The sequence below is a fragment of the Protomyctophum parallelum genome (assembly GCF_964188405.1).
Source record: "Protomyctophum parallelum genome assembly, chromosome: 6".
NCBI classification, from domain to species: Eukaryota; Metazoa; Chordata; class Actinopteri; order Myctophiformes; family Myctophidae; genus Protomyctophum; species Protomyctophum parallelum.
Genome location: NC_139701.1, coordinates 24,992,595 through 25,013,030, shown reverse-complemented (window position 1 = coordinate 25,013,030; position 20,436 = coordinate 24,992,595). Strand labels below are relative to the sequence as shown.

Here is a 20,436-nt window from a genome sequence, read left to right as displayed (position 1 = left end):
GTAATAAATGAACACGTTGCCTTGATGCCTTCAGCACTTTAAATAAGCACATTTTCTGAAATCAAGCCTAGTCTAATCGACTTTGGGTTTGTTTTCCTAACCTCGCGTCACCAGGCTTTCCAATTCCACCTCGGAGGAAAAGTTTTCCTCTAATGAAATGTTGCTTGAAAATACTGCTTGCAGTTGAAACCATTATCCCAAATGGAAGTTGCAAGTAGTTGCAAAGCTCACAACTTTGTGAGATTCAGCTTCTATTATTTTCTCATAAATAGGCGCTCCTTTTGGGCTCGTTTTCTGACAACCCTGCCTTCCTACGTGCCTCCTCCTTTACATGACGTACGTGACTGTTGTGTCAGAGAGGGAGCCACAGAGACAGTTACGACAACTCCGTTCACTTCATGGGGCCATCCGCCAGGCTCTTCTACATAGAATCTATGGGCTCGCGAACTGCTCGCGCGAGTACATGAACCACGTGACCGGGCTGTTTTCTGCCCCCTCAATGTCGTAACTCTGTCTTACTCTATGGCTCTGTGTTGTGTATGCTGCTGCTGACGACACACTGGTCTACTCTCTGTGGACAGTACAGCTCCAGTCAGTCTGCACTCTGCAGTCAATCATTTCAGTGTGTGATGAAGACATGGCTCCGTTTCCAGACGAGGTGGACGTATTCACCGGCCCACACTGGCGAATGAAGCAGCTGGTGGGCCTCTACTGCGATAAGGTGCGTAGTAGGTGCGAGAAGAAGGCATTACAAAACAACATGGACGTTTCCGACAGTGGAAATATACGAGTCGAACCAGGCGGGACCAGCATTGAGTAAGGGCGGAAAGCAAAGCTTCCTCCTCTGCTAACATGCTGCGCACGTTTAGCCTGCTGGTCGGTTAGCAGAGGAACCATTGGAGGGTTCTTCCATTTTTATAATAGTCTGCAACCCGGCCGTTCATCGGTTGATAATCGATGAATCGAGGGTTACGATATGGTTATTACACTGACATGTGTAATTGTCGTCTGGTTGTAAACATACACATCCCTGATTCCCTGCTCTCTATATCCTGTTAGCCCGCAGCTCAACTTGGCCGAGCTAAAGCTAGCTTGTTATGCAACGTTACGCGGCGACGGGGTTGTTGTTGCTGCGGTCCCGAACAACGTGTCAAACACTGGAAGCTTTCATTTAATTAACGAGGAAGCTGGTTGACAGTTGTCTGGTCCAAATCTGGTTTGATCTAACTAACTGTGTCTGTCTGGACCCTGGGGCAACATAAAACGGCCATACATCTGTACTGTTACATTGCCACTGTGTCACCCATAGAAGTACACAACACAACACATACCGGTATTTATAGTCAAATCCAATACATTGGCCCTGCTGCCTGGTACTAAGATGCAGCCAAAAAGGTACCAGTATAAGTATAGTAAGGGTATAAGGGACACAATGTTTCTGTTTTCATTCTTATTCTTCCCTGTTGTTGTTACCTTCATCTTTCATAATCAACTTTATGTTGTAAAAGACTGGCTGATTCTTTTGTGTGCAAGGTCTAAACATTTGGAGTTAAAGGTTGAGTTAGAAGAAAGAATAGAGAAATAAATTAATAAAGGCTAACGGGAAGGCTGAGTCAAATCAAATGTGTGCAATATACATGAGGTGCTTAATTCTGTTATAGGAATCCTGACCTGGAGTACATGAATGTTCATTCTTTCCCATAATGCTGTTGTATGTGAATCACAAAACTGTACCCTGTGAGCTTTGTGAATGCCAACATGCTCATGTTTATTAACCCATTTAGAACTATTCAGATTTTTAAAAACGCCTTCTAAATAAATACTGATCTAAGTTTTCTGAAAAAAATCAAATATGAATTAAAAAATTACAAAAATGTCATGCTGCCAATATGCTGTACATGGTAACAACTAGAACTGCACTCTGTCGAGTGCATACTTGCTTGTTGCACACTAGTAGGCCATAAATGGGCAACTAGTGCGCAAGCAGAGCACGCAAGTACTTTCGACCGCTGTAAACTGTCAAATCTCAGTATCTCTGTGAAGGAACGTTTGAAATGTCTAATTATTAGGTGTAACTATTTGCTACCTACCTACTTTATGCATATAAACACCTAGTATTATTAAGTATGGTTCAAGTTTCTATCTATATAAGAAATAGTTTTATCGATTTAGATATGTTCTGGATCCCTTTTTAGTTTTTTAAAGAAAAATAAATCATTATGTGATGAAAAAAAGGTATATAAACTGAATTAAAATATGTTATACAGTATAATTATTCTATTATTTATTCTAAATTGTCAATTGTTTTAAATGTATTCCATCTTGGAATATAGTGATATTAATACTAAATCATGATCAGAGTAATAGGTGTCTCTAACTTCAATTTCTGTAATAATACTTTCAAATGTTAAAATATACATGATCTAAAAACCGTCCCAGCCAACCCGCCACTTTTGATCCGTATGCAAATAAAATGGCAAATTGTGCCTGATTTGCTGGGACCAGAGTACATGGTGTGTATATGTATGACTAGCTCTCAATGATGACGTGAAACATATGGTCATGTATGTAATCTGGTCCCAGCAAATCAGGCACAGATATATTACATACATGACCATATGTATGACATTGGTGCACATGTCTTACGTCATCATTGAGAGCTAGTCATACATATGTATATGTAATTTGTAAGTTGATTAGTGGTATACTGTGGTTACTTTGCACCAAAAACCGTCCCAGCCAACCCGCCACTTGATGCGTATGCAAATAAAACAGCAAATTTGTGCCTGGTTTGCTGGGACCAGATTACATAAATGACCACATTTCTTACGTCATCATTGAGAGCTAGTCATACATATACACACCATGTACTCTAGTCCCAGCAAATCAGGCACAATTTGCTATTTTATTTTACTGATTATATATATTGTATATGTATGACTAGCTCTAAATGATGACGTAAGAAATATGGTCATTTATGTAATCTGGTCCCAGCAAACCAGGCACAAATTTGCTGTTTTATTTGCATACGCATCAAGTGGCGGGTTGGCTGGGACGGTGCATACGGACCGGGCGAAATTATTACTTGCGCGCTCTGCTTGCACAAGTAATTAAGAACGTCCCGTCCTGAAGGGGTAAAACACCAACAGGGGTTCCGGCCCAGAGTGGGTTTTAAACGAGTGACACACGTCTCCCTCTGTTGTTCCTCAGCTGTCGAAGACCAACTTCTCCAACAACAATGACTTCCGCTCCTTCCTCCAGTCGCTGTGTGCCACCTTCAAGGAGTTCAAGATGCACGAGCAGATTGAGAACGAGTACATCATCGGCCAGCTGCAGCAGCGCAGCTGCACCGTGTACAACGTGCACTCAGACAACAAGCTCTCCGAGATGCTGTCCCTCTTCGAGAAAGGACTGCGCAACGTCAAGGTGAATAACGCACAGAAATGTTAAGGGCAGCGGTTCCCAAACAGTGGGTCACGCTCACAATGGGTCACACTCACACAAGTTTATAGGTCACTTGTAAATATAGTATACCCCTTTAAAAAAAATCTCAATTATTTCAATATTTTCCAAAAACATCAAAATATTAAAATCATAAAAACAATTCCATACATTTACAAAACCTTTTAAGAAATGGCATTTCTGCAAGCTCACGATAAGACACAGAGCTTGTAGATTGGCTATTTTCGTTCATTCATAATATATTTTCTACTAGGTTGGCAGGTTTGGGTCTTGAGTTGTAAAAGGTTTGGGAACCCGTACACTAAGAGGAGACACTGAAGAAGGTTACGTGTCTGGTGTGTGGAGCTGTGCTGTGTGTCAGTGTGACTCAGCAGACAAGTAGTACTGACCTGGTTTCACTTTCATCTGTGACACTGAGGCCTGCTGGGCTCAGCTGCTGCTACATGACCATTATGACAAATAACAGTTGGGTCAGTCACTCACAGTCACACCATCAAATAATGGAGGCCTTGTTGGGTTGGGTTGAGCAAGCAAGCTGGGGGGGGGGGGGTAGCTGCTTTCAGAAATGAAGTACCAGTATATTATTTTGTGTGAAAATGGGATTTTATGTTCATTCACACTTCACAGTACTTTAACCACAGTAATGGTGAAACCATATTCTGAGGCGAACATGAGCAGTTTTTCACGAACATTCAAGTCAACATTCCACTGACAAACTAACAGCAAGTTGCCCTTGGATTTGGCATGCCATGCACACTTAATGCACTGTACTGTACATACGTGTAAATGGAACACTAGCACCCAGCTGTTGGAATGTAGTTGCAGTAGCCATACATTAGTTTTTATTCCATTGGCCTGTGAGATGGGCCACAGCAGGCATACTGTACCATTTTAAAATGTTGCTGATATTTAAGCTGCATCACAAGTAACGCCCGACCGATATATGGGTCTGGTCGATACATTGGCCATTATTTGACTTTTGTGTTTTAACAACATGCAGCCGATGTGTCCCAATCATAATAAGTGAACGTTTTCTAAAAATAGCAGATCTTCAGGCTTGTAGATGGAAATGTATGGTTCAAAACCTTGTTAACCTAGTCGTCTAGGGCTCCAAAATCAGGATCGGCATCGGCCCAGCTCTAGTCTAGTCATAAGTGCCAGTTGGTGCTCTGCTGCAGAAAGACAGGAAACTAGATTATTTCTGTGTGGCTACAGGGACATGACTGGTGTTTTTCTCTCACATAAATGACAAGCATGAGAAGAAGCCAGGTTTAGAAAAAGAACAAGGATGATTATGTAAGCATGTGGGTTTGGATGTTTATGGTTTCTCTACATCTACTTTATGTAGCTATGGACCTGATGAGAAGAAATCCATTTGGGCAAAGAAGTGGGTTGAACTGTTGACCTATTTGAGTTGCGTTTGTGTAATGGAGGGCTGAATTGTAAAGAATTGAAATGTATTGTTAACTAGCTTGCGGGCAAAAGAAAAATGGGCTTTCCCGAATGGCGCAATTGTGTTGAAGTTAACTTCCGTCTTCCACACTGTCCCAATTGCAGTTTGTAAAAGTGGAGAGGAAAATTCCATTGACTTGGAAATCTTCCATAATTATGACATTGAGAGAGAATGCTTGATTACAGCTGAGATAGAGGGTTGTGTTTAAATATTTGTTAATAAGTAATGCATAATGCAGGTGGCCCGGTGGGCAACCTTTTCATGCTGGTCGTGCAACAAAATAAAAAGTGCCTGAAGGACATGGAGTGCTGGTAATCTCTCTGATTGTAAATAACTTGTCAATGTCCTGCACCCTTTAAAAATAACTGAGTGCCTGCATTCTTTCTTACATTAGTCTATGAGATTACCTATTTTTTACGAGATCTAACTAGCCATTTTCCATGGCTGATAACGCGCTGCTACTCCCATGATATGTTTAGTTGGGCTTCACATGGAAACCTGATCATGACTAGACAGTATGTAGATGTTATGAATTTACATTGTTGTCTGTCTTGGTTAAACTGAGGTCTCCGTTGTATAAAATAGTTACGCTCAGCGCTCAGGATGGAGATTAATCAAAAGACGGAACATTAATAATTTCATAACAGAGCGCACCGCTCCACAGGCTGGGAGCGCCTGTTGGGCAACATTCAATGTCATTTCAGGTTGGGACGTCATCTAAAGTGGTCCCCCTCCATTTTAGTGGATGAGATCGAAAATCTTAAAACGTGAATAACTCTTGATCTAAATCAATGCTTCCAATTCTAACCAAAGATTGTTTTTGACAGCCCATCGCGGTCCCGTCGCTTGTCGTGTTAGAAGTAATCATAGCTGCCGTTGTTGTCGATCCCCTCTGGGGGGTTTTAGCTACATCTAGCTACTTCCAAGCTGAGTGAGTAAGAGTAAGAGTGGCGACACGCTTTGATCTAGCTGCAAAGCGGGGTGCTATGGGCTATAGTTCCAAACATTGGAAGTATCCCATTGAAATAGAATGAGCATTACATTGTTACAATCGGAGTCAACGCTAGCGTCGTCACTCTCATACTATTCCACTCGGCTTCCAAGATGGCGCCGTGCCACCTTGAAATAGGCCCTGAAGCTGCAAATCGCTGGGCGCCCTGATTTAACCCATTCTGACCGGGCACCCATTTTGGTGTCAGCATCATGTTATGCTTTAGCTATTTAAAAATAGCAGATCTACAAGCTCATATCGCGCCACCGAGTGGCGCGATACGAGCTTGTAGGTCTGCTATTTTTGAAGAATCGAAGAGCGACTGACATTTTTAGAATCTGATCTCAGGTCAGAATGGGTTCATCTGGACCAGTGTGTGTCCGGCAGAAACCTCGTATGAATCTGATCTCAGGTCAGAATGGGTTAATAAATCAGGGCGCCCAGCACCCCCGGGCATTCGGTGATGATTTGATTTAAATGATAGGCTCAGGCTGTTATATGTTTGTATGGCATTACATAACATGCCTAAATGCTGCACTGATGTGTTTCCAGAATGAATACGAGCAACTGAACTATGCCCAGCAGCTGAAGGAGAGACTGGAGGCCTTCACACAGGACTTTCTGCCCCACATGAAGGAAGAGGAAGAGGTAGAAAACAATGTCTTTCCCCCTTCTTTTTTTTTTAATTAAAAATTTCCTCTAAACTAAGCTCCGTGTTGCACTCAAGAACAACTTGCAACACTTGAAAAATGTTGAGTGAAAACCTGCTTCCTTGTGAAACAATGGTTGGCACAGTTGGCATTTCTCTATAAACTAAGGAGATATTATGTTGCAGGTGTTTCAGCCCATGCTCATGCAATACTTCACCTACGAGGAGCTCAAGGACATCAAGAAACAGGTGATTTGGGTAGCCAGGACACTATCAGAATTGTTTGAAGTAGAGGTGCCATGTCTTCCCCAGATTTTCTCCTTACCAGTCAGTCAAAAGAAGTATTCTTTGCTGGAGTTACTGCTGCAAAAAAAACCTCCACTCACTTTCTGTAAGAAAATGGAAAATAATATTTTTTAATGTATTGGGATTGGAATTATCAATTGCGAGAGCAGTCTATTGAGGCACTTACATATGCCATAGAAAAGGTCAAAGCACAAATATAATTTGTTATATTGTTTATTTTTATTTTCAATTGCATTGTTAAGTTTACCAGCCATGCAGCCTATGTTGTGAGATGTCGAGCTAACTGACGAAATGTCTGTCTTGTTGCAACTATTTTAGAACCAAATGGGAGGGTGGGTTTTGTGCTTAGAGTATATACAAGTAAGACGCGCAAACGTGGGAAGCGAACGCAGCTCGTGTGTGTGTGTGTGTGTGTGTGTGCTACAGCTGCGCCCTGTGTGTGTGTGTGTGTGTGTGTGCTACAGCTGCGCCCTGTGTGTGTGTGTGTGTGCTACAGCTGCGCCCTCTGGTGGCGGGCGGGTGGTGTAACAGCGGGACAGACAGACACACAGACACACACACACACAGACATTCAGCCCTTGCTGTCATAGTAAGTGGCTCACTGCGTTCGCAATGAATAGAGAAGGCACCCAGAGGAAACCCTGAGGCGAAATGGACATAGTGGCCGAATGAAGGTATTGCAGCCTGGCCCCAAACACATGAACGCGCTGTCCGTTGACTATCATTGTACACGTTCACGACGGACGGCGCTCGTGCGTGTTCAACGGCAGCGCGTTCATGTGTTTGGGGCCACTCACCATTGCAATCCGTCCCAGAATGCACTCTGTTCCTAACAGGAAGGAGGAGTGAAATCAACTTAATGCAAGTGGATGGGAGGAGAACTCGGGTGTCTTCTCTATTCATATATACTCTATGGTTTTGTGGGAGGGTGGGGAGATTGGGGATTTGTAAAATGAAAAATGATTAATAAAAACTTGGTCACAAAAAAAGAAACGGGTGATTGGTGCTACAGCTATGGATAATCTTTAATTTTTCTATTGATTATTTGTTTTTGATTAATCAAATGATATTCGTTATAATTGACTAGATTAATTAGTCAATGCCCAATGTGTCGCATCATGGCATATTGTGAGTTCGTATATCTGCTGTTTTTGCTATTTTTGAATATTGATCCTTCTATTAAATATAAATATATATTTTTCATAATCAATTAAAGCGATTAGTTAAAAATTGGCTGTTACACAGGTGATAGCTCAGCACTGCAGCCAACAGCAGTGGGACTGTGCAGCCGAGGTGCTGAAGGGACTCAGTCTATGGAGCCAGGCGGAAAAGCTGCAGAAGGCCTTCAAATACGCCGACCACGAGAAAACAGATCATGGTGGGTCCATGTCTCAACACAGAACCTGGTCTATTGGCCACCACGGCACCACCCAAAGTCTTTTTTTTTTACATACAAAAAGCAAAAAGACAAACAATTGAACATTACAGTATGTGTTGCCAACTCAGAAAATAAAAAGTAAAAATAGTAGATAAATGCTATAATTGTAAGAGATCACTCACAGACAGGATAATAATAAAATGCAAACGCTCACAAAAAGTATGTGAGCGTGCGCGCACACACTCTCACACACACACCCACAGGCATACACACATCTGTTGTAATATTCAACATGCTGTGTACTGATACTTGGTACTTGTACGTGAATATGCAATGTACTTATATGTATGGTGCACTGCCTGAACTGTAACATACTTTAGAGTACATTGCATATTCAAGTACCAAGTATCAGTACACAGCATGTTGTATATTACAACAACATCCACATACAATAAAATTGGACAGTAAAGTACCGTTTATAAAGAAAATAAATAACAGTTACCATCCCATCTATGGGGTCACCCTCTAGAAATATAAGCATCTATGTATCATGAACATGTGTATTTGTGTCAAGGATTTAAGCATCATATCTATTGTTTACATTCGGAGAAAAAGAACAAAAAACAAAGCAAAACAAAAGCCAAACATTCTGGTTCCTAGCTCACCTGTTGTTCAGTAGTATAATCAAACCATTTTTCCCATTTGTTTTCAAAAGACTCTTCAATCTCAAATTAGCAGTCATTCTCTCCATATCGAAAATTTCTGAGACTATCTGGAACCATTCATCTATGGAAGGAGGATCTACCTGTAGCCATTTCCGAGTGATGGCTTTCTTTCCTGCAGCCAGAAAGATTTATCAGATCTGTCACTTCCCATAATTTCATCTGGTAAATCTCCCAGATATAGCATCAAACAAGAATCTAATATTTGAAAGCCCAGAATCTCCTGTAATTTCTCAGTGACATTTTTCCAAAAGGTGAGAATTTCAGAGCAACCCCAGAAAACATGATAGTGATTTACATCTACCTCTCCACAGTTTCTCCAGCACAACTGGGATATTCCAAGCTGTTTTGATTTAAGTTTTTCCAGCAGAATTCACGCCAGGTGTTTGAACTTGAAGTTGTGTGTTGTGTTCTGCCATTCCAAATGAATCGTGAGATTAATTTATCCCACTCATTGAATTGTTTAAATGGAACATTAACAGGTAGAGACATGAAGAGATATAAGAGTCTTGGTAGGATATTCATCTTGATAGTTTCGATTCTTGAACTCAGGGTTAAAGGGAGCACAGTCCAGCGGGTAAGGTCATTTTTTATTTTGGAATTGATAGGATTGAAGTTTTTGTCATACAAGTTATCAAATTATTTTGTTATCCAAACCCCTAGATATTTTATGGCTTTAAAATTCCAGTTAAAGGGGAAGTTTTGTACTATATTAGCTCTTGGAGCAAAATTGTAGGCTAAAACCTGTGTTTTTTGAACATTTAACTTGTAGCCAGAATATCTACCAAATGTTTTAAGAAGGTTGAAGAGATGTGGGTTAGTGGATTAGTTAAATAACAAAGTACATCATCTGCATATAAAGCCAGTTTATGTTCTATTCCCTTTATGACAACACCTTCTATACTTTTATGTTCTCTAATGGCCTGGGCTAAGGGTTCTATAAAAATCGCGAAAAGAACTGCGGACAGCGTGATGCCATCTGTGAGACGTCCATTTACCCTTATTCTAGCAACTGGTTTAGAGTAGAGTGCTCTTATACAATTAACTGATTCCTTAGAAAAACCCATTCGCTCCAGTACTTGAAACAGGAAGGACCACGATACACAGTCGAACGCTTTCTCGAGTATAATGTGATCGCAGAATACAGGCCTCCAAATCCAGCACAGCAAGTAAATATTAATTAGCAAGAGCGAAATTGCCATTTCTAAGATTTGTAATATGTATGTTGCAGTCCTGGAAAGGAGATGACTAATCCTCTCATGTTACAATAGCTCACAGTCATTGTTGGCACACTAAACAGGCAGGTGTGGCCACCCAGCACATCGCACCTCTTCATTATTTATAAAACAACATTTGCAGAGAGTCCCTTATTCATTGTCAACGCGTTTGCTTTGTTACTTCCTAGAACTGGAGCCGACGGGGTCTTCCTCGACCCACATCTCGCAGCTGCCTACCGAGATCCTCCTGAGACTGTTCCACTACCTGAGCCCTGAGGATCTGTGTCGCTGTAACCAGGTGTGCAGCACCTGGGCAGTGCTGGCTAAGACGGGCTCTCTCTGGAGGCACCTCTACCCCGTACGCTGGGCCCGAGGTAGGCTGCCGACTGACTGCTTTACACAATGGAATCAATATTGTTATTGACTTGAATCAGGATACATAGTTGGTGCTCGAAACTTGTACCGTAAGTAGATCACGAAAAATATTGCAACGTTGTTGACACATATTGTACATTATACGTTGACTATTAAAAAAATAGAAGATGTACAAGCTAGCACGTCACGTCATGCCCCCATGTGAGCTTGTACATCTGTTTTTTTTTTTTTTTTTGGAAAAGATGTTGAAGCATTTGTAGAATCGACCCCAGGTATTAATGTGGTTGATTAAATATATTTGACAATACATGTTGTAAGACACTTACAGAAGGATTTTTGTTCTTCTATACTGTAGGTCTCTAGTGACCGAATCCAATAGTTAACAAAATATGAATGTTCTGATGACTCGGTGCATTATTTATGTAACAGCGTTAAAAGTCAAGAGAATCTCTGATGCTGTCTTTACACTAGCAGCTAGAAAAGCGTGGTAAGCTATACTGTTGCTGTGTGTCTTTATGGGAGCGATGAGCGAGCAAAATCTAAAAAGTGCATTAACTCGTTTTTCCCCATTACAAGCAGGAAGTGTGTGAAGAAAGAAGATGAAACAAAAACACGATTTGATTGACGCTACACTGCGTCATTGGAGGGCTGGAAATCTTTAAGCCAGCTCAGCCGGTTTTAATACTTTTGTAGTGTCGGCCGGCCGTCAGTTTGTAACTTCATGTCGCTGGCTTCCATTGAAAATGACTAGTGTCATGACACTGCTAGTGTGAATATTATCCCATTTAGGAATAGCCCGATTTTACAATGGTTTCTAAATACTGAACTAAGTGTTCTGAAAAATCACAAATGTTATGCTGCAAATATACTGTACAAGAACCCAAAAATGGGTTCCCGTCCTGAAGGGGTGAAATACCAAAACGGGGTTCCTATCCTGAAGGAATAAAACATTAAAAGGGGTTCCCGCCCTGAATGGGTTATAGATACGGGACAAGCCGTACTTCTCTCCCATTGAGATGCATGTTAAATATAAATAATCAACCATTTCAGTAGCAAGAGCTCCAAAATTTCTTCTAAAGGCTATGCACTGGACAAATGAATTTTTTTCAATAAACTAGAAATACGAGGAAATGACAGAGGGAGAACCTCCCTCAGAAACGGTATAACAGTCAACTTTAACGAGGACCAAAGGGAGTTTTCATGTTGCACGCAGCGTGATCTGGTTGCATGGTAAGACGACGGTCAGTTTTATTGCCATCACCTGGGTGGGTCAGTCGTGTAACTTTCCCCGACGTTAAGCTGTGTATGTGTTCAACAACAGAGCCATGCAAAATAAGCTTGACCTGCATAGTAACGGTTGCTAAACTTGCTAAACTACTTGGATTGGCATTTGACAATTGGCATTGGACAATGCCAATACATGCCAATGGGGTGGGACTTTCTTTTTTTTTCTCTTTTTTTAGCGAAGGGCTAATTGCAACAGGATTTGTGTTAACCCCGCCCTCTGTCTGCACGATGTAGGAGATTACTACAGTGGTCCTCCTGGCGACCTGGCCCTGGAGCCAGATGAGGTGTGGGTGAAGAGCAGACAGGATGAGGGCCGGGCCTACCAGGAATATGACGAGGACGCAGACGTGGATGAGACTGGTGAGTGTTAATCTCCAGGCAGTGAGTATCGGGGAGAACGACAAACTGAAGCACTGTATTGGCCCCAATATAAGATCGGCTATTTCACTGCTTTTGAAAATAGGGATAAATCGTGCCATTTCCAGGTATTTCGTTTTTTTATGGGGGATACGTTGTTAAATAGATATTAGGGTTAGGTGCAAAGTGACTGTACCACCAACACTTGTCATTATGAGACATGCTTAGCTTGACTCATGAGAAATGAGCCTAGTACACAGTCTCTATCTGTCAGATTTTCCCCATACTGGTCATTACTGGGATTGTTTACAATGCAAACATGCGCCTGATGCATGTTTTAACATTGCTGCGCTCATCAGAAAAACATGAAGCACCAAAAGAAGCACTATGTAAATTGGGAAAGAACGATGGTGGGGACTGCAGTAAGAAAATGCAATTAAACCCAACAGGGAGACAAAGTTGGGCCGTTTACTGTTGTTGATGTGTGTGTCTAAGTGACAGACTATTAACTAACTACAAAATATGTAAAAGTCTAGTCCTCGAATGTAATTTTATAGACCGTTATAACGGTTGCAACAATAACAATTAAGGAACCAATTATAGAAAAAATTAGGGAGGTGGTGGGTCAGTTCAGAATAAAAATAGCTGTAACTGTAATTTATTAAATCAAAACAAAATAAAGTTTTCAATAGCAAAATGTTCAAAATAAAATAAAACTGCCTCAAAAGGGATTGGTGTAAAGCTCAAGTGTCCTGGCACTGTCCAAAACTAAACTTAAATGTCCACAAAAAAAAAATCCAAATGGAACCCAGTCAATGCTGTGTAGTAGTAAGTCTCCTCTTAACACCCTTTACACTGTTCCGCAAAGTCCGTCCTCAATCGAAATCCAAATTCCAGGGAACTAATCCAAAATGGAAAGAAGGTCTCTAAATCCAACTGTAGAATCCAATATTCAGGAAAGTACTCCAGAAAGGAAACTTGGGGAATATTCCTCTTGCCTCTCCAGTTGCCTGGCTGTCTCTCTGTTCACCTCCACTCTGGACTGACCGAGTCAAACTCCCCAGGTGGCCCAAACATTGTGATTGCCCATCACTCCATCAGCCAGGTGAGCTGTGGGCGGGGTCTCTTAATCACGGCTTGTTGCCATAGCAACACATGTATCTCACCGGCTTCTTGTAGCATATAGTCCAGCAGATAAATAGGACAATTTCATAGAGCAGCGGATTGGTAGAAAATAATAAAATACATAAAAATGGAGCATAGCAAACAAAAAATACATAGAAACAAATGTGACTCTGGGCACAGAGGTTACACGGTCTTGTTTAGATATAATTCATAATATTCTGGATAGTTCATGATGTGGTCTTACCTGTGGTTTGGTTGCAGATGTGTCCAGTCACACAGAGGGCTCCCAGGCCATCAGCACCGCTCAGAGAGAGAAGAAACTCCTTAACGGGATGATCCACCACCTCCTCCCAACAGTGGGTCCTTCTGTCAAGTCCATTGTTCTGGCGTACAGTTCCACACTCTCTAGTAAGATGGTACGTAGCACAGAACCTCTCCCTCTCATCCTAACGTCACACAGAATATACTGTGTAATGGTGGCCATAAATTACAGTGAATGTAAACATTGTCTGAGATCAAATGGACTCAGTTTTTGTCTGTATGTTACTCATTCAGGTCCGTCAGATCCTCAGCCTCTGTCCTAATATCACTCACCTGGACCTGACCCAGACTGATGTTACAGACTCTGCATTTGACAGGTAAGCTAACCAGTGCACACTACTCACTTTGTTATTTATGATCCTCATCACTGTGTAATAGCTATGTTTTGTTATTTAAAGCTATATTGTTTTGCCAAATATAACCTAAGTGCTGTTGGTTTCCCCATGTAATGCCCCAGTGATACAAACAACTAACTGCCTTTGTAGGATCTACACAATGGTGTGATATTTTAGTGCTGTACAGTACAGGAAGACACATTTTGATATTGTAGAAAGGATTATAGTTACTAAATGTGCTTCGGTTCTATTTGTGATATACACAAATGAAAAACATTGGTGTGTTAGAAGCGTGGATGAGGGCATTTATTGGCCAATTAAGCAAAAAAAACACTGTTTTTACTTTAGCAACATGATTGCAGTCAACAAAACAGGGTGTAGTGCATCATCCCCCAGTAAATGCTCATTCGACATATTTACCGGGTACCCAGTGCAGCCACCAGGATAAATCATGCATTTGAATATTAATCCAAACAATACCGCTGGTGTGTGTCTCTGTCTCCTCCAGCTGGTCTTCTCCGGTGTTCTGTCGCTCTCTGCAGCACCTGGATTTATCGGGCTGTGAGAAGCTCACCGACCTCACCCTGAAGAAACTATCTCTGGGCCTCGGGGACTTGGCGTCCTCCTGCTCCTCCTCCACACCGCTGGAGAAACACTGCGAGCGACGCACGGTGCTCCTGAAGAGCTCCCCGATGCCCCTCTCTCTGCTGGACGAGAGGAGCCTGCGCCCGGCCGCCAGGAGACGCCAGGCCCTCATCTTCAAGCAGCGGCCGGGCCACCGAGCCTCCACCGCCCGCACTGTGGCGGCCCAGGTCTGGGTGCTGGACCCCCTGGCCCTGGACATTGAGGACGCGGCGGAGTGGAGCCGCCGCGGCGGCGGGACGTCCCTGCCCGACGCCAAGAATGTGGCGGAGACTCAGCTCGCCGGAGGCTCGTGCTGCTGCAGGAGGCGTGGCCTCAGGACTGGCTTTAGCGCCTCTTATGTGCAGTACGCCGTGTCCGGGGAGAGGCTCTGCCGTCACTCCACCTGCTGCGGCGACACCACCCTCAGGACTTTAAGCGGGTCGGTGCACGGCAAGTCGGACACTGCACAGTTTAGGACTAAATGCTCCCGCAGGGGGCCGCAGTGTGCCAACCAGCACACGCACAGGACTGAGCAGGCAGAGGCCAAACGCACACTGACGTTCCTCAGCCTCTCTGGATGCTATCAAGTCACAGACCTGGGCTTGAGGTAAAGACATGTTCAACAAAACGCATTGTTTGGATTCAATTCTCCTATATAAGCTATATGTCTTTTACTTCATGGACTTCAAAAGTGTGTAACGCAACGTCACGTGACATTGTTGAGTGTGTCGTACACATGCATGCCACCATTCACTAAACGTGGTTGTGTGTGTGTTTCAGGGCTCTATCTCAGCGTGGGGGGCTTCCGCTCTTAGAGCACCTCAACCTCTCTGGCTGTCTGTTCATCACTGAAGTGGGCCTGCACGAGCTGGTGTCTGCCTGCCCTGCTCTCAACGATGAGCACTTCTATTACTGCGACAACATTGACGGTAACGCACACACACGCACACGTTTGTTTTAGGACGGGGATTTTATAAATGCCATTTTAGCTAATTTCTTGCCATTTATATTGTCTAATCCTTTAACCTTTTTTTAATTGTGAGGTCCAGGAAAATGTCCTCAATATTTCTATTTCAAAGATTCTACTACAGTACATAATAATAATAATGACCAGTAAGACGCCTTAAGGGCGACAACAAAAAACAAAAAAAATTGTCAGTGTAGCTACAATCAATTTGCTTAGGATTTTTTAACCACTGCATCATAAAATGTTTTAACTCAAAGCCATACTTACAAATTATGCACTTTCGCACAAGGAGGAAATGTAATTATGTAGGAAATGCAAGTCTGAAAAGGTGTGTTTTGAGTGCTTTTGAAAGTTTTGAAGGTGGGGGCAGCTCTCATGTGAGTTGGAAGTGAGTTCCACAGTGAAGGCTCTATCTCGGCCACTGCATCTCGTCTCAAGTCCAAGTTCGATTATTGGACTTGTGGGGTTCCAGTTGGTTGGCAGTGCTTGACCTGAGGGAGCGGGTGGGGGCATGGCATTGGATGAGTTCAGAGAGGTAGCGGGGAGCCTGGTTATTGAGGGCTTTGTATGTGATGGTGAGTATTTTAAAGTAAATTCTGAACTTGACTGGGAGCCAGTGGAGTTCACGGAGGACAGGTGTGATGTGGTCCCTGGATCGGGTTCTGGTGAGCAGGTGGGCGGTAGAGTTTTGGACATATTGTAGTTTTTTGAGAACCTTGGTGGTGACGCCATACAGGAGGCTATAGCAGTAGTCGAGTCTGGAAGTGATGAAGGCATGGAGGAGTGTTTCAGCGGCAGTGTGTGATAGCATGGGACGAAGGCGGGCGATGTTGCAGAGGTGACCCTCTGTCCCTCACAAGCATAGTAAAACAGGAACACGCACGATGTGTTTAGTCTCTGAAACCATACAGCTCCTCCACAATCTTTGAATGCTTCAGCGAGTCTGTAACTATTAACAATAAAGTCACAGAAAGCTGACATCTGCTATTAAGACCACAAGGGAATTCGACCAAGCACAACATTGAGCTTTTTTTTTTTTAAGTTTGTGATAAGCTGCTAGCTAGCTTAACTCTTTGTTTTCTTTGTATGCTTTGTATTCTTCACATTTTCGGTGTGCCCGATATACAACAGACTGTTATGTACTGTAGAAGCATTTTTTAAGTGTTTGAATCGACAGTCCGTCTCAAAGGACTTGTGACATTACTGTGCCTCTGCTGAATGACCTATGATGGATTTGTGAGCAGGACTTTCACAGCTGTGTGATGATTGTAATGAAACCTAACTAACCCCCACTCAGTGCAGCATGCGTTGGTCCCATTCTAATGCCTTTATGTAACAGATGCTGAGCTTGTGAGCTGGAAGGTAGGTGGGTGCTGGCACTACAAGGATGGCATGTTTTGTTTTACCCAAAAATAATTTATGGTAAAACAAACTTGTGGTCTGACAGCCAAAACATACCTTAGTCAGATTCATAGTTTCACTCATGTAAGTCTCATTAAATACAGAAGGCAGGCAAAAATAATAAAATAAGTATAGCCATTTCCCAATAGAGCGTATACAGTAATATCTACACACACACACACACACAGCACCTTTAAAAAAGAATTATCGTGTGAAAGGTCATTTTCTTCCCAAATATAATGCCAAAAGTGAAGTATTTAAAACTTGTTTTTGTTTTAATCTTGATGATTATGGTATACAGCTCATGAAAATCTAAAAATCCTATTTCAAAATATTAGAATATTTTACGACACCACTTTTCTTATTTAAACGAGATATGTCGACCATCTGTCAAGTATATTAATGTAAGCAGTCAATACTGGGTCTGGGCTACTTTTGAACAAATTATTTCATCAATGGGGCGTGGCATGGAAGTGATCGGCCTTGGTTCACTGTTGAGGTGTTATGGAAGCCCAGGTTTGCTTTGATAACGGCCGTAAATTAATTTGTATTGTTGAATCTACTGTCTCACACCTTCCTCTTCTTGACAATACAACCTAGATTCTCTGTGGGGTTCAGATCAGGCCAGTTGGCTGGTCAGTTAGGCACAGTAATACCATGGTCAGTACACCAGTTACTAGTAGTAGTTACTAAGAGTACCTAATGATTATAGGATATAATCATTATGTCATGTCTTATGTTAAAAATGCAAAATAAGCGACTCAACAAGTGGGGTAACGATGGTATTTTTCAGGCATCCAGAACACACTGCAGGTCTCATCTTTTACTCAGCTGCTGTGTAAATCCTTGTGGTGGATTTTCGTAACATCAGCAACGGCTAATTGACCATAATTGTCAACAGAAGCCTCAGGCCTTGTACTGTGGTGTGTGAGTCAGTGAAAACTTGCTCTAACTGCATGTCTTTCCTTCGTCAGGTCCCCACGCAGACACGGCCAGCGGCTGCCAGAATCTGCAGTGTGGCTTCCGTGCTTGCTGCCGCTCCGGGGAGTGACCTCGTGTAGTGGTCGGCCGGTCGGTCTGTCGCCACTGCTCCTTCCCTAACCTGTCAATGTCTCCTTATTGCACTTTAACTTTGGGAATACCATTCGCTGTTTTTGTCACTGAAAAAGGAAAAAAAAGTTTGTTTCTGGGTGAAACTGTATGAAGGAGCGCTGGCTGTCGGCATTTCCTTTTCCACCTGTATTTCTAGGAAATACTGCTCGTCAAAAAAAATACATACAAAAGGAAAATAGTCACGGGTGTGTGCAAAAATGTACAGTCTTGTTTCTTTTTTGGGGGGCTGTTTGTTTTTAAGTTTGGTTTATTTTGTTCCTAAAGATTTAGAGAAACATAAGCACCAAGTATTTAACATTTTTCTGTAGTAAATCAAATGAACTACGTGCTGTAGTTTCCCATAGGTTCCCCTCACCCGCTCTCAACTGTTTTTCACTCACTTGTATTATAGTTCCCATAGCTTAAGCTGAGTGAGTAACATACCATCTCTTTATATGCCACTGTTTTCACGTGTACACTATCATCCAGCAGATAGAGCAGTGTGGCAAACCATTGATTATTTCTTAGATATTATTCTATCGATAACGTTTTTATTTTTTAAATCGAACAGTCAAGAATTGTATATATCAATGAATCAACATTGAAAAAATTACAAAATTGATTAGTCTGATTAACCACTTAACTTTATATATTGTCTCTGGTGGGTGGAAACTTGTCATAACGCTGTTGTGTGATCAAGAACTTACTTCACCTACTGGTTTTGAAGTTGCAACAATGGTTTCTCTGAAGAGCACTAAGCATCTGGTAGACAAAGCTTGCAGCTGTATTTGCAATTTCTTTTGTATATTATGACACCATGTTAGATATGTTGGATACTCAAAATGACACTATTCATTCTACAAATAACCTACGGATAAAAAGAGTTAAAAAAATCATCCGCCTGGCTCTTGTGGGTGACCAAACAAAAGCCGGGATCCAGGGCAGTGTGCTGTAGAATGGTCCGGAGCCCAGCGGTTCAAACCCGTCGAGTAATCTGATGTAAAAATTGCTAAATTATTCAAAACACCTTTCAATTTGAAGCAACGCACTGTGAGCTTGTATTAATTTACGAAAAGTTGGAGATTAAGTTAGAGAGTTTCTGGCCGACAGCAACAATATATTTATAATACATTGATATATTTGATTAACTATGTAAACAACATAAATACTGAGACAGATCAGTGAGATTGCTCCCCTTCAGATATTTACTTGTCCATGTTTGACAGGGTGTTGGTGGAAACATTTTAACAGTAGAGACCAAGTTTCATCATGCCTAGTAGAAAGATGTCACAGGACTAGGTGCTGCAGGCTACAGTAATGGTTCTTGGACCTGTACTGGTTCTGTGTTCTGTCAAGCAGAAACGAGACCTGCCACCAGTCAGTGAAGTTGGAGGGAAGTATTCAGGGTGACAAGGAGTTACTTCCTGTCTCGTTATGCAGATATTTTAGAAAAATGTTGATTGAGACATTTTGCTGGTTCTCTTTATGGATGCACCATACATTTCTTATTAAAGAAAGAGATGGGCTATTTTTGCATGACTGCAAAGTATATAATAATGCTCAAGCCATAAGTGATTAATCAGAATAATCAATTTAGTCAGTTGTAAAAAGCTTATAATTCATCAAAATCAGACCTGTCTGAAGTGAGTGGTGAAACAACGCCCCCTGTTGGTATTGTAAACAGGGATACCAACAGGGACGGACAAAGCTGGGCATTGGAGTGGCTGCACCCTATGGTTGCGCCACTCAAAAAGTAAATGATGGAATAATCACTAAGAAAATACAGCGGTTTCAGCCCTAGTGGCAAGTGTGTCATCATGGTGGAGTTGATTGTGGCTTTCTGCTGTTCTGAGGTGGACTGTGAGAGATCTGAGTAGTCTGTGTTACTCAGATGGTCAAACAACCATCATCACCTTACAAATAGTCAAGGTTATTGAGACATCGGGGTGAGGCTTCACACACAGGAATCTGTCCCTGAGGTTTCAGTAGTAGTTATTTACAGATTTCATGTATGTCTTACATCATTTTCTTTATCGATTTTCTGTCAAGAACCATGACAGTCAAAAAAAGATTTTCTCCTTTAGCACTCCAGTGTTCTAAGCAAAGAAAATGGACCAATGCAAATGTAGGGTAGACTATCTGGAGTTTCTGGACAGTGGACACAAATTCATATAATTGATTGATTTAAAATCATTCTTAGGCATACTGGTTTGATTCATGTTTGTGTTGAATAGCATTGTATTGCATATCAATCTTCAGGACATCTGTTATTTGCTTGTTCAAATGTCTTGCATGAGGACTTATATTGGTAATGTTAAATTCAGAAAGCAGGAAAATAAAATCTTGGGTTTAATGATTTGCTCTTGGTCTTCTT

The 20,436-nt window shown here is 41.9% G+C and overlaps 1 protein-coding gene across 1 annotated transcript; it reads left to right on the top strand.

The window, feature by feature from the left end:
• Positions 1–549: 549 nt before the first annotated feature.
• fbxl5 (F-box and leucine-rich repeat protein 5) lies at positions 550–20,420 on the top strand. Its single transcript, XM_083767104.1, has 12 exons — positions 550–721; positions 3,211–3,426; positions 6,459–6,554; positions 6,742–6,804; positions 8,107–8,239; positions 10,367–10,552; positions 12,075–12,200; positions 13,584–13,738; positions 13,878–13,960; positions 14,487–15,209; positions 15,383–15,531; positions 17,945–20,420. The coding sequence occupies exons 1-12, from the start codon at positions 638–640 to the stop codon at positions 18,019–18,021; spliced, it is 2,091 nt and encodes a 696-aa protein (XP_083623230.1). The 5' UTR covers positions 550–637; the 3' UTR covers positions 18,022–20,420.
• The last annotated feature ends 16 nt before the right edge of the window (positions 20,421–20,436 follow it).

Excerpts from the sequence above, each read along its gene's own strand:
- fbxl5 (XM_083767104.1), top strand. The coding sequence starts at position 638 with ATGGCTCCGTTTCCAGACGAGGTGGACGTATTCACCGGCCCACACTGG. Across the intron at positions 3,427-6,458 it reads AAGGACTGCGCAACGTCAAG|AATGAATACGAGCAACTGAA; the intron begins GTGAATAACGCA and ends ATGTGTTTCCAG. Across the intron at positions 10,553-12,074 it reads CCCCGTACGCTGGGCCCGAG|GAGATTACTACAGTGGTCCT; the intron begins GTAGGCTGCCGA and ends TGCACGATGTAG.